This window comes from Equus asinus, chromosome 2 (assembly GCF_041296235.1).
Source record: "Equus asinus isolate D_3611 breed Donkey chromosome 2, EquAss-T2T_v2, whole genome shotgun sequence".
Classification (NCBI taxonomy): Eukaryota; Metazoa; Chordata; class Mammalia; order Perissodactyla; family Equidae; genus Equus; species Equus asinus.
In genome coordinates this window covers 151,457,935-151,472,177 of record NC_091791.1, presented here as the reverse complement: position 1 = coordinate 151,472,177, position 14,243 = coordinate 151,457,935, and the positions used below count along the sequence as shown (strand labels likewise).

At 43.5% G+C, this 14,243-nt stretch overlaps 1 protein-coding gene across 2 annotated transcripts in view; it reads left to right on the top strand.

Moving 5' to 3' along the window:
• Positions 1–5,419: 5,419 nt before the first annotated feature.
• SORD (sorbitol dehydrogenase) overlaps positions 5,420–14,243 on the top strand; it is a 43,291-nt gene continuing 34,467 nt past the window's right edge. The window contains exon 1 of one of the 2 annotated variants that reach the window (XM_070502361.1): positions 5,420–5,825. Coding sequence is in view for 1 of the 2 variants with exons in the window: in XM_014847058.3 (XP_014702544.1) it covers positions 5,763–5,825 (63 nt within the window). In the remaining variant the exon portion in view is untranslated. The remainder of the gene's footprint in view (positions 5,826–14,243) is intronic. The other variant, XM_014847058.3, reaches the window with a different exon arrangement.

The following is a 14,243-nucleotide window of genomic DNA, read 5'->3' as shown; positions in this document are numbered from 1 at the left end:
GCTTCTCCACTGTAAAGTTACTCTTTTTCCCTGTGTAATCAATAAATATTTTGTGGGGGAGTGCTTTGGATTATGTATCTATTCATTCTTTATCAAACTTTCAATTTATTACTCAATTAATTTTTAGCAGTATGGACTTGTGGTTCCTCCTACTTTATTCAGTGGGGTATGATCTGTTACTATAATTTATTTTTATGTTCAGATTGCCTCTGATTTGGCCAGTAGAATCCTCTTCAAACTGGCTTCTCTGTCCTTTGATACATCCCTTCATTCTTGGAATACTTCTTTACTTTCCGGCACAACAAGATGTTCCAGATTTATCTTGTGCTTTTCCTGGCCCAGCCTTAGATTAAGTCATTTCTCCAAGGAGCCCTAGTTCCTTTTAGTAGAGAATGGTATTTAGAAACCAAGATGGGGTGCTAGATGTGCTCTTTGCTATTAGGTGTCACTGTTCCAAAGCTCTTTCAGTAGACACAGCTATGAAATGTATATGTACACATATAAATATTGATATCTATATTTATTTATTTATTTTTTTTTGAGGAAGATTAGCCCTGAGCTAACATCTGCCACCAATCCTTCTCTTTTTGCTGAGGAAGACTGGCCCTGAGCTAACATCCATGCCCATCTTCGTCTACTTTATATGTGGGACGCCTACCACAGCATGCCTTGTCGAGCGATGCCATGTCCGCACCCAGGACCAGAACCGACGAGCCCCAGGCCACCCAAGTGGAACATGTGAACTTAACCACTGTGCCACCGGGCCGGCCCCTATATTTATTTCTATGTCTGTCTATCTATATTGAAAACCACGAGTTCACACTGATTTCTTCAGTTTTATCCAACACTACACAGGGTTCATTCTGTTTTTCTCTCTTTCCATATTCGTACCTCCCTTCTCCAACAGTGAAAACTCTCATTCCCATCATTCTTGATATATTTACTTATTTTATCAATCCCCCTGTGTGTACCAATCTCCCATTTCTGTGGCTACCTCCTCACCTGAGCAGATGCGTCCCTTAGGCTCCTACACTCCACCTTGGCCCTTCCCTATGGTCATTCTCTTCATCATACTCAGTCTCCCTTACCTAACATTGAGCTGTGCTCCCCCAGGTGGACTCCTCCTCACCTGTCTAGGGCTTTGACACCCCACGTTACTACCACTCCCCTTGGAGGATGCCCTTCTCATCCCATTCAGGCCCCCACACCTGTGTTGCCCCAACCCCACTCCCTCATTGACCCCCTCCTTTCCCCCAGTGTTGAGTGTCTCCACATTGGATGTCCTCTTGAGTTTTATGGCATTTTCTTCTATCACAAGTTTCATTTGCTCTTCAGCAATATTCTTCCGGTGAACATTCTTTGCATTTCTTTTCCTCTTCCTTTCTTCTTTTTTCCTGTATCATGTTTGTACAATTTCTATTCTGGTCCTTTACTGAAAACTAATTTCTGAATGAGGTAAATTATTCCTGGACCAGCTATTTGTAGACATGACATGAAGGAAGAGGACAAGGCTGAGTTCTAGGCTAACAGGAATTTCCCCTATAAGCCAGGTTGTCTATGAGAACTCTTTTAGCTCCTACTTCTCCCAGTCACAATGATGTGCACTGTTGGGCTGCTTACAACACAGCCTACCAGTTCCTCCCCATTGTCTCCTGCATGTAAGGTTTGTCAACAGGATACCTTATTCAAACCTGTCTTCTCTGATTCCCAGGAACAAACCAGTTCTGGGAGCTCCTAACACCAAGCTATGCTTCCTGTTCTTGTTGCAAAAGTGGACTTTATACCTCAGAGTGAACTCCTCATGTTGAAGAAGTGTAATTTTCCAGCTTTTTCCCTAAGATCTCCAGCCACAGGCATTCTCACCACATTTCTCCTTGCATGCCTGCATTTCCAACAATGTGAAACGCTGAAAGGCCTGAGCCCTAGGTCGGGGCTCAGTGTTCACTGTGGCCCTGCCATACTGCTGACTTGTAATGGTGGTCTCCTCCCTCCATAGGAATCCATGTGTGTGGTTCCTTCAGCCTGGATCACACTCTCTCTCCTTCACCTCACTGCTGTGACTACACAAGTCTTTCAAGTACAGCTTATACATCGCTTCCTTGGGGCAATCTTCCCTTGTTTCAAACTAGATTGAGTTCCTCTGTTACACACTTTCATGGTATCCTTACCTTTTTCTTTATAGCCCTTACTATTATTATGGATAAGTCATTACTTTTGTGATTATCTATTTAATGGTTTCCCCTCCCTAAAGTGGGGTTTGTGTCTCTCATGTTCATTGTCTCCCCAACACCTTGTACCTGACACATCATAGATACTTATTACATATTTGCTGAATCAATGGATGAATGACCCCAAACTAATATAGCTCCTGCTCCCATCTTCACACCAAAACTCTTTTCCATGATCACCAATGACCTTCTTGTTGCTAAATCCACTAGACACTTTTTGGTTTCTGTCTTGACTTCTCATCAGTATTCAACAGCTCCCCGCTTCCTTCTTAAGATACTGGCTTTTCCTATTGTAGCTTCACTTACTCTCAGGATCCTTTGCTGGTCCCTCTTCCTTTTCCTGGTCCCTCCATGTTGAAGCTCAAAGCTTATACCTGAGTTGCCTCTTTTTTCATTTTATACTCTCTCCCTAGATTATCTCATTTTCTCTTACTGCTTTAAAGACGGTCTATATACCAATGATTTCTAAATTTAATCTAGACTTTTCCAGCCTAGACTTTTCTAGATCCTTCTATCAAACATGCCCTTATATCCCTTGGTCATTTCACCTGTATGTCTCACAGGCATCTCAAACTTGGCCTGTCCAAAATTACCTGCCTGATCTTTCCCCAAAATCTGCTCCTCCTCCCTCAGTGTTGCCCCTATCAGAGAACAGCATCTCGTCCATCCAGTTAATCATGTTAGAAATCTGGGAGTCAACATTTCTACTACCTTGTCCTCAACTCCTATGAGCCAAGCTCTCACCAAGTTCTGCAGAATCTACCTACCTCCAAAATAAATCTTGGATCTATCCACTTCACTCCATCTCCACTTCTACCATTTATCCAAGCCCAAGTTGACCATCCTCAACTGGCATGTAGCAGTTACTTTTAACTGGTCCCCTTGCTTCTACTCTTCCATGCCAGCAGCACTGCTGCCACTACCACCAAGTGCCTTTCTCCCCTGGATAGTTCTAGACTAAAATTCCTCCTCTCTGAATGCCTTTTCCTAACCCTTCTTAACTCTTTCTTGAGATTTGTTAATGGCAGGTATGTTACCAGTTCCTTAGGGAAGTCCATTAATCTCATCCATCGGATATGGATTTTACTAGTTTAACTCTCCTTGATAACCTTATTTCCAAAGTCTGCAGGAAACCTCATGGTTTTTTTGCGGTTTTTTTTTTTTTTGGTTGTTGTTGTTTATTTTTTCTTTGGTTGTAAGTAACCAGGTTTGAGTAATTCAATAGTTGATGATCAAATGGAGAAATCTGGAAATCAGGATTTTATAACACATCTGACCTTCGGAACACTAAGGCCCCGTGGCACATTGATTTTTCTTGTTAGTACACTGTGTAATCCAGATCTGAAGTGACCCAGTATCTGATAGGGTGATAAGATGTTTCCTGGGCAAAAGTCTCCCTTCTCCTAGATACGTGACCCCAGAAGATATGCATCTTGGGATTTAGTTTTTAAATTCCAAATAGGTTTACACAGCAGAAATTTATCAACAACTTGTTGAAGTTGTGTTCAGTGGAGAGAGTGCCTCAAAGTGCTGTGCTGTTTGGGAAAGTTAGGTGGAGGCCCCGAGAAGCTGTGCCAAGCAGGCCACCAGTCCAGGCAAAGCCAGCATTTTATCCCTTATTCAGTAAAATGCCTAGAAAACTGTTCCTCACCACTGTGAATGCCGGTCTCTGTTAAGAAATGATGTAAAAATGTCACAAGTTGTTTAAATGCTATAATGACAACTTGATTTTTATTTTAAAAGTATCAATTTCTTAAGACTCCTTATCAACTCACCCTTTTAGCTTTTCCACAAAGGGCCCTAGTTATAGAATATATTTCTAAATTTTCCTCCTGCCCTTCTAAATTTCTTTGCCCCCAGCCAACAACCTTCAAGAGGGTTTCAAAGTGTCATTGCTCAGGAGAAAACAAATACCACTTCAAGTGTGGCCATTGTGTCATTATTTTAGTGAGTTTTGCTTTGGTTCTGGTGTTCTGTTTTCTTGATTTAAAACTCAAGAAATGTCTATTTCAAGTAGCCCCAGCTCTTAGGCATTCCTGAGGCTTTCTCCATCTTCAGCTTCACCCATTGGAAAGACATGCTGGGAGACTGTGAGGAAACCCCACAAGACAAGGAGGGGAAGCTGAGTTTTAAATTCAGGTGCATGAGTGAAGGCAGGTGACCCCTGGTTAGTCATCTCTTCAAGGCTTGCCTGAGAGCTGAGTGCAGGAGCTGCCACAGAACCAGCCAAGCACGACCAAACCTTGTGGGAAGTGTCTCAAAGCAAAAAACGTGACTGACTCTGTAAGTCCCCACAAAATCCATCCCATTGCCTTGTTATCCCTTGTAACACCCCTACCCTACACACACACACACACACACACACACATTTCCCTTTTTGTCATTATTGGCCTTCCAGAGCTTGATCCATGTTCATCATCAGATATTTTTTTGAGCTCCCACACTGAACAGAACACTTTACTAGGTTCTGTTTAAGAAATGAGGTTTTGCCTTCAATGGGCTTCCAGTGCATTTGGGGAAGGGATGATTAACAGGGAGAGTACAGGCTGTATCCCATATACGGGGCATGCAGTAAATGCCACACGGAGACATCTTCAAGGGCTTGGGGCGCTGGCGATATTCTTCTGGAGGAGGTGGGATGATCCGGCAGCGTCTAGGGTAGGAGGAGCGGCTGTAGGGAATAAAATCCTGAGCACTGTTCTAAAAGGAGAGGGCTTTTTGGTCTTAGGCTTGTCCAGAGAGCGGCTCTCTCCCATTACAGTAAAACTTCACTGTTTCTCAGAGGGGAGAACGGCTTGAAGGAAGAATTTAGGCAGAAATCCTGCTTCTATTATAAGAAGCAGAGCTGGTTAAGAGAAAGGGGCTCACTGATTCCATTTCACAGCTTCTTTACACTGATGCATCAGGCCCATGGAATGATGCACCAATTCATTCACTCACTCCTACTTAAGCCAGGCACTTTGCTGGATGCTGGGGACACGGGGCCAACATGGACGCTGCATCAGTGTAGCACCTGTTCCTCAAAGTGTAGATCTTGCCCCACCTGCAGCTTCAGCATTCGCAATGCTAATAATACAGACCCTCAGGCCTCCCCTCAGATCTAGACTTATCAGAGTCTCAGTGCTGGTCCTGAGTATCTGCCCCACATTGCTCAACCCCACTTATCTGCATCTAAACAACACTGGTCGGGTGGCTATTGCGTCCGCAGGCTACCTTCAGGGCAGCTGTTTGCTTGAATGTGAGGCGGGCGGCAGAAGAGGTGTGTTATAGATGGAGGCAGCGGATCGGTTTCGCCCTTTGCAGCCCCCTTCCCAGCCCATACCAGCTGGGGCTGAGGGGAAAGCAGGGCCGCCCCGCCCCTCCCGCTAGCCCCGCCCCGGCTGTCAGGGACGAGAAAGCCCCGCCCCCGGTCAGGCGCGCGCAGCCTGGGCCGAGCACGGCCTCCCGGCCCTTGCCCCCGACCCTCCGCCTGCCGCCTCCAGAACCACCACGCGTCTTGCAGACTGCGGCTTCGGCCTGGGAGGAGAGAGCGACATGGCGGCGGCCAAGTCTGAGAACCTCTCCGTGGTGGTGCACGGACCCGGGGACCTGCGCCTGGTAAAACGGGAAGGGGAGTGGGGAGCCTAGCCCCAGCCTGCCCCACTCGCCTCCGAGCCCCTCCACAGCCGCAGCTCGCCTATTCCAGCCCGGGGCCGGCCCGGCACCAAGCGCTGCCTGGCCGCCCGGATCCGTGCTGGTTACCGTGCTGGGGGAGGGGGCGGTCGGCTGTTGGTGCTCAGGTGCAAAGAGGAAGCTTCTTGTCGCGTGCCTCCCGGAACTTAGCCTGTGGCTGGCACGTGGCTGGAGTCCAGGAAGGTTGCAAAATGATTGAAGTCTTCCCCCTCCTTTGCCAGCTGCACATTCATGGTTCAGCCTCTTGTCATTGCACTTTTCAGAAGAGATTCTAGGGAGGCTTCCTGATTTTAGGGCATGCCCCAAACTTCTTCTCTGGGCAGACAGTACAGGGCAGAAAGGGGGACCAGAGGGACGTTTAAAAGCTGTGGAACTTGTATTCAGTCTCTTTTGCTTGGGGCTATTGAAAACCTCCCTTGCAGGATTATTATGATCACAAGAGTACCCAGCACTTAATAGGTACTCAGAAAGTGCCAGCATCGTTCTCCTTTCCTTCCAGCACAGGGCCTCCGACTCCAGGACTCCGTGTGTGCCCTGTGCCTGTACCAGACATCTGGATCTTGATAGTCTCCATGTCTCTAAAGCTCCTTTCCTCCCTATCTCCTGTAGTCCACATCTGGTTTCCTTTTTGATCCTGCTCCCCTGTCCCTTTAAGAACATTATGTATAGGTCCCCTCCTACCCTAGACCCTACCTCTGCTCCTTGGCTGGTGGGGCCAAAGGTCAGAGAGCTGCAGAGTCAGCCCTGTGGTCAGGCCAGGGCTCCTTTGACAAAGTCCATCTCAGATGGGCCTGGGATGGCAGTGGGTATGTGGGAAGGATGCCAGTCATCTCTGCTGCTCCCCAGCACCTCCGTTCCCCTCAAAGAGAACATATGCCAGGATCTAGATCGGAGAGACTCAGAAGATTATCCGGATCTGCAGTTCTTGACTATTTGAGACTCTGTGGTCTCTCTCCCCAAAGAATATGAATAGACTGAGTTTGGCAGCTATTTCAGAGAGTTTGTGGACTTCCTTTAAGCCCCTCCATAGACCCTCTGGAGGTGTGTGGACCTCAAATTAAGAACCCCTGCCCTGAGCTGAATCTGCATTTCCTCAGTTGAGGGAAGTGCCATCCCCAAGGTGTCAGGCTGGATTAGTTAACAGAGCCCAGACAAGATCTCAGAGGTTCCGACTCCTATTCCAGTGCTCTCACCACTCACCTTTGAGCCTTTACCCAAGGGCCTGAATTAAAGTGACACTGTTAGTGTTTTTTGCTACAAACAGTAGATGGTATTATGAGGAAGGGAAAGTGGTCCAGCTCTACACAGCTTACAGAGTGATTTCAAACTCGGTCCTTCATTCCACAAACGTTTTCCAGATGAGAGGGTGCCTGCCAAGTACTCTAGGCTGGCAGACAGATGCAGTAAACAATTACCACAGAGTGTGAGCGGTTTAATGGAGGTGCGGGGAGTAAAGACCCCACAGGGAAGAGGCCCTAGAGGAGATGGATGCCACTTGAGCTGGTTCTCAGAGAGTAAGTAGAAGTCATTCAGGCAAATGGAAGAGCAAGTGCAAAGATAAGTGAAATGTGAGATAACAGGTCCTGTTCAGTGGCCCTGCAAAGAGTGTGATGTCCTGAAAACATGAGTGGTGAAGCTGGAGAGGTGGACACGGCCTGCTTCTCCATCTGCTCAGGGCCTGCTTTAAGGGCATGTCCCTAAGAAGTAGCAGAACTAGAGTTACAACCCCAGGTCCTACTTTGTCTTAATTCCTAAACCCTAGCTCTCCCACCTCTCAGCCAGACTAGTGTTTGTCCTGGCTCCGTAGAACAAAGCCTTGAAGATTGGAGGGGGCAGGGAACTCACCTTAAAATTGCTCTTGTCAGCTTAGACTGGCTTAGGGGTTGGGTTGGGGTAGGCATATCCTAAAGGCTCTAGAAAATGTGATAGGCTAGAGAATGTAGCCTGTGGTTGTAGGATTGGTTCACTAACTGGGTAAAAGTGTTCCAGGCAGATTCAGGAAGACTTCAGGTCTGTTTGAGAGTGGGAGGTGGTGGGGTCACTTACTAGACAAAGGAGAGTATATTAAAATGATGAGATCAGGTTTGAATTTAAGATGTCTCTGGGACAGGATGTCAAGTTGTCTGAGAAATTACCTTGGTTCTGGGCTCTAGAGTGCAGGGATGGTTTCTGGGCTGGAGATGTAGATTCAGGAGTCATTTGCTTCTCTACTGAGCAGTACTGCACCTCCTCCCCAGGGGGTTTGGAATGTGTAAGGGAGGGTTGGTTGTCACAATGACTGAGGGGTGGACTTCACTCCGTTTACAGTACTGTCTTGCACAACAAAAGACAGTCATGCACCATGTAACAACATTTCAGTGACGGATCATATATACGACAGTTGTTCTATAAGATTAGCACCGTATAGCCTAGGTGTGTAGTAGGCTATACCATCTAGGTTTGTGTAAGTGCGTGCTCTGATGTTCGCATAATGACGAAAGTGCATGATGATGCATTTCTCAGAATGTATCCCTGTTGTTAAGTGACACATGACTGTATTGTCCTGCCCAAAGTAGCATCCCGGTAGGAAATGGTGGATGGAGAGCTTACCTAGTGTGAGCGGGACATGTAGAGTAAAAAGGCAAGAAGTGGAGGACATTTCCTGGAGACAGCGCCAGCACTGAAGGGGAAGGAGCAGAAAGCTGGCGGCCCAGGAGAGTGACTGGGGATGCCTGTGCTGCTTCAGAGATACCTGCAACCCAACATAGACCCTTCTGGGCCCTCGCCACTGCCTCCTGAGCACATTCATCTCCCAGCACCTCCATAGGGACACCTCCCCCCCCCCCCCAGTAAGGTATGTCTGCCCCTCCTCCCCCTTCCTTAAGGTGAATAGGCTAAGTGGTTTGGAGTTGGGGTCGGTGGTACTAGTTGTAAACGAGAGAGAGCAACAGGGAAGAACAGTCCTGGGCCAGCTTTGAAGGGGAACACAGGCTCTCCTCCCTGTGGGAGAATCAAAACGAAATCCAAGATTTCCCGGGTACAGCAGGATGTGGCCATTTGGGCCTACCAGGGACAGGGCCTGCTGATAAAAGTGGTTCTTGCCTCAGGAACTCACATGAAGGGAGTTGTCTGGGGAAAGGCCCATTCCTAAAATCTGAAGCAGGATTCAGAAGGTTCTGAAGCAGAAAGCAAGGGCTTAACCCTTCTCAGTGCTGCCTTCCTGCTTCAGTTAAGACCAGGAGCCAGCTAGTGTCCCCGGCTGTGGTTCTATGGGAAAATGCTACCAGAGCATTTGAAATTCGTCTCCCACTTGCCAGGAAGGAAAGCTAACATCCAGCCTTCCTCCTGCCCACGGAAAAGGCAGGATTCCCTTTCCTTTCTGGATGCTATAGCTACAGGGAAGGAAAAATTAAACCTCTTCCCTAGTAGGTGGCTAGTAGGCCACAGCAAGGGAGGAGTGAGCCCTGGCAGCTCCAGGGCTTCAGGCCTGTATACACACACACATGCACATATCTATATTCAAAGACTGGTGGTTTTCTTTTATAATGAGGAAAACAGAACCAAAAGACCTGAGACTTAAGGACTTTCACTTTCCCCCCTGTGTTTTAAATAGAGAATGTATGGATTTGAAGGGAGCAAGGGGAGAGGTCACCAAGCTGATGCATAAAGAGGCAAACAGCCTGTCAGCAGTGTCAGCTCACTGAGGTCCTCTTTAAATGGGAACAGTAATAAGGTCACGAGCCAGGTTGGGGCCCGGAGTGGAGTTTAGTCTCAGCTCTACTGCTTCTAGTTGTAGAACTTGCTGAATTACTTTCCGCTTTAATTTCCTCTCTGTATAATGGGGATGATAGTAGTACTCACCTTTGGGTTGTGTGAGGTTTAGATGGGGTGGTGCATGTAAAAGGCCCAGCACAGCTAGTGGTATGTGCCAAGCATGGAGTTAGGCAGAAGGCTAGGGCCCATGAGAACTGGACACTGAAACCATCTCAGCATAAGAAGAGATAAAGACCAACACCTTCAAACATATGGACAAGTCTTTTAAAATTTTTTTCTTTTTTGTGTTATGTGGACAGTTCTTAACCAAATTATTATAATATGGGCCCAGGCAATAATCTCGTATTCAATGGTATTTACCAATGTAATTACTTTATGCCTCTTTGGTCAGTCTTGAGAAATCCAGATGTTGCTTTTAATTGAGTGTTGACCAAGTGTGAGGTAGACCCTGATAGACTTAAACAAAAAGAAGCATATTCAGGATTTTTTAGTATTGCAGCCCAGGAACACAGATTCAAGAAGGGAGACGGAAGGTTTTATAGTCGTGGCTAACAAAAGCAAAGAAAAAAAAGGGAAAGGAATATCTTTTAACAAATTCCAGATGCAAGGTAGTCATGAGGTGAAAGGTAGTCATGGGGTGAGGATCGGTTGAAACAAGCCATTAAAACTTAGGGAGGAAGATGCCCTTGATAGGAATGAGGTCTCTGTCCCAATAATCTTATCTTCATTGAGAAGACTTGGAGATTCATTTCAGGCATCTAATGAGTTCAGGAGTTCATCCTGAAGGAGGAGTTTATTCCTCTCCTCTTCATGTCTGCCTGGCTCCATTTTAGTGCCTTAACACAAGAGACTCCATCTTTTTTCAATTACACATCTTCCCCTTTTGGTCAAAATCTACCAGTATGGTAGCCTTGATGATCAATTTTTGTTAGTCCCTCATATAGCCAGGTAGGTGGCACCTGCCTTGGATCCCTCTAGTCCCTCGGTGGGGGGAAATAGGAATGAGGTTATACAGGCAGTCTCTTATTTGTTGTTAGGCAAGGCCACATTTGAGCAACAAGGCAGACACGATGAAGGAAGGTCAAATTCATGAGGATGTGTCTATACATCGATGAGAGCATCTTGAAGAGACGTGGAGTTGGGGAATGAAGTCTGTGTATTGTCTCTAGTCATCGTAAGACCATCACTTTAGCCTGAATGCTGGTTTTGCAATATTGAATAAAGAAAACAGTGGTTAGTTTAAATATTATGATCCATACAAAAATTCCAAGGAGTAATAGAATTAGGAGTTGTAATCTGGACCGCAGAAATATGCTAATACCTATAGGAAGCCAACTAAATAAAAACTGCATGAGTCCATCTGACTTTGAGGAAAAGGGAGATTAACAGCAGTTGTTTATTTAGGGTGAACCCTTTCTTGCATCCAAGGGAAACCTAGAGTGTAGTGTCCTAACCACCCAGGTGGAAGCCAGGGCCAATGGTTTGCCCCACATACCCAACAGTTAGATTTATTTTTGTGTATAGTGAGGAAATGAACCCATTGTAAGAAGATATTGCTATCAGAGGCCCATTCAGATGTGGATTTAGAAAAACAAACACAGCATCAGAAAAATCTTAAATGACATTTGAGCAATATGACAATGGTAATATTGAAATAGTCATAGAAGTAGCTATACAGGCATGGCCTGAGGTCTTGGGACAGCTATCTGCCTCAGATGTTGGCAGCTTCTCTTCCTAGTCAATTTGATTTGGAGGTTTCCAGTGTTTGTACAGGACCAGATATCAAGTGGAACCTTCTTTAGCTATGAGACGTGTCTCCAAGGTTAAATGCCTTCTAGTTCTGCAGCAATGTCAGTGGTTAGGAGCTCTTGGAAAGGTGCTTTCCATTGGGGCTTGAGGGCTGTCTTCTTCTGATGATGCTTCCAGAATACCGAGTTACCAGGGTCTAGACTGTGACAAACAGGATCCTGTAGATTGGAATCCAGGAAAACTTCTTTATCCTGCTTGTGATAGGCTTGATTATAAGACATTAGAGACTTACAATAGCTGGTCATACCAGTGTAAGACAACAAGGGATCAGCAGAAGGTTATATACCAACAGACGCTGATCTGCCAGTGACCTTCCCATGTGGGGTCAGTTCATGTTTTCCAAAGAGGGCACTGCAAGTCATCGGCGAGACCAAAGGCAATACCTTAGGCTAGGTATATAAAAAAACCCTCAAAGGCAATTAAAGATGTTGGACTGGAATCCATCATCTACAAAGATGTAACACAATTTTTCTGTCCACAATTACCCTCATTTTTTACCAAAGATAATCACAGTAAAACTAATTTGTTTGTATTAAAAACTTGGTCTGATTATTTATCTAAATGAAAATAAGAATACTCACTTAGAGTTTCTGAATTCTGGAGGGATCAGGTAGGAAGAAAAAGTAGATGATTCATCTTTGTTCACAAAGATAAATCTTACCAAATTGTTGACAGCTTAAAAGAAAAGATTTCTTTAAATCCAGTTCACTTTTATGATCTGAAAGTTCATCAGAAACCTGTATTCTGAAGTGTCCTTTCCATGAATCTCTTTGAAGAAACATATTTGCAAAAGCATTAGAGTAAAACAATAAGTGTCTATAAATGACAGAAGACTTAAAATGGCATAAAGATCTGATGACAATGCAGTTGACAAGGAAATTTAGTTATTTCTATAACACACTTAAGATAATGACTAGAATTATACCAGGACATATCAGATTTTTAGGAATTTATAAAATTTTTAGAACACTTACATTAATACCATTTACCCACACAATATAATCTAAAAGGTTTATCATCATTTATTTGACAATGCTTTCCATGCAATTTAATATACCAGGTAAACCTAAGTAGTTTAATATCACCCTCTTTATAGGAAGAGAGAACAAATTCTTTGAGAAGTCCCAAGGACCCAATGGAAATTCTCAAAGTTACTTTCTGGTCAAAAGAAAGACTTTACTTAGGATTTGAATTTGGGGGAAGTTTGGCAGAAACATCAAAAGGTTTTAAAACACTTGATCAAAGAGGATCATAGGTCACTGTGAAACAATGCTTAGTTATCCATTTAACCAAAGTGACAACAGAAGATGTTAAGGCAAACATAGAGTTAAACAGTTAAAAAACCCTCAGCTCTCTTAATAGAGACCTCAGCTTTTTGAATATAGGAAATTATTTTGACAAAACATAGAATCCTTGCCTTTTAGGTAGACTTTACTCAAAGATGAAGAAAAATCTTTCATAATCTTTTTATCGAGCAGATTAAAAGTCCAAGAAAACTATCCTTTTAAGAGAGAGAAAACCAAATTCTAATTTTACACCAGCTTACTTTTTAATATTAAAACTCATTTACTTAATTAAATTCATGTCAATTTTAGCCAACTTGACTATGCACAAAACTCTTTCCTCAGGGTTCTTCTTCTATAAACCTTATATAACTTTCTTTGTGACATTCAGAATTTGTCCCATGCCTTTCCTTCTTCCTACTACTTTAGGAGAATTTACTTTCTTCACAAAACAAACAAAAATATCTCCATTCCTTACACCTTCTTTACTGAAAACATACATCTTACTTTGCTTGTATACAGAGATGTTTTCCTTATTCTTTTACATTATCATCCTGTAGATTGGCAGACTTACATATACTGTCTAGAGCATGTGCTTTCTCATAGGAAATCTGTCAGAGTGGCACAAAACATGATTATTAATAGACTCAAATTTTTTTTAGTTTCTCTGAATAAAAAGCCAAACGTAGATTAATCTATCTTTAGTAATTAATGTCTAATATTTTATCTTATATGGAAATGACCTAGATACTCAAAAAATTTCTATCATTTAACTTAATTTAGCAAAACTACAACGTTTCAAGTTATCAAAAGGTTTTAAAGTTATTTTTAAGTACATATGCCATAACACATAATTATTGTTAAAAAGTTCACCCAAAAACTTTTATTTAACTTGCATCTATTCAGTTTACCTGTTCCCAATAATTATGTTTAGATTGCCTACAAAAACTTCATGAGATATTAGACAAAATCAGCTATAAGTCTAAGTTATTATTTTTGTTGACATATTTTGTAACAGAGATGACATGAGCTTTTTTTCACTAATAAACCCAGGAAGAATGAAGGCTGCATGTTTGCATCATATCCAATGCTGATAACTCTGAAAATATGCTTATTTCAATCAAGCCAACAAACTTAAATAAGCTTTCATTTACCAAAGGTTATTTTATATCTATAACTTGAAAAACATTTGGGTTAGTTTCTATTACATTTAGAAATAATTTATATAAGCACTTCTTTAAGTCAATTAAATAGAGCTCTTTTAGAAATTGTACCATCCGTAGGTAGAAAAATATCACATATATGTAATACACATATATAGATGTACATAGATACATAGACAGATGCAAGCAGAGACCTTAAATAGCTTTCATTAAATTTTTGCTATGAATCAGGTACAGAACTCACTAATTTATAGTAGAATAGTTGGATCCAAACTGTATTTCTGGCAGATAAAATAAACTAAATTTATCTGCTTAGGAATTGGTGATGGTCTGGA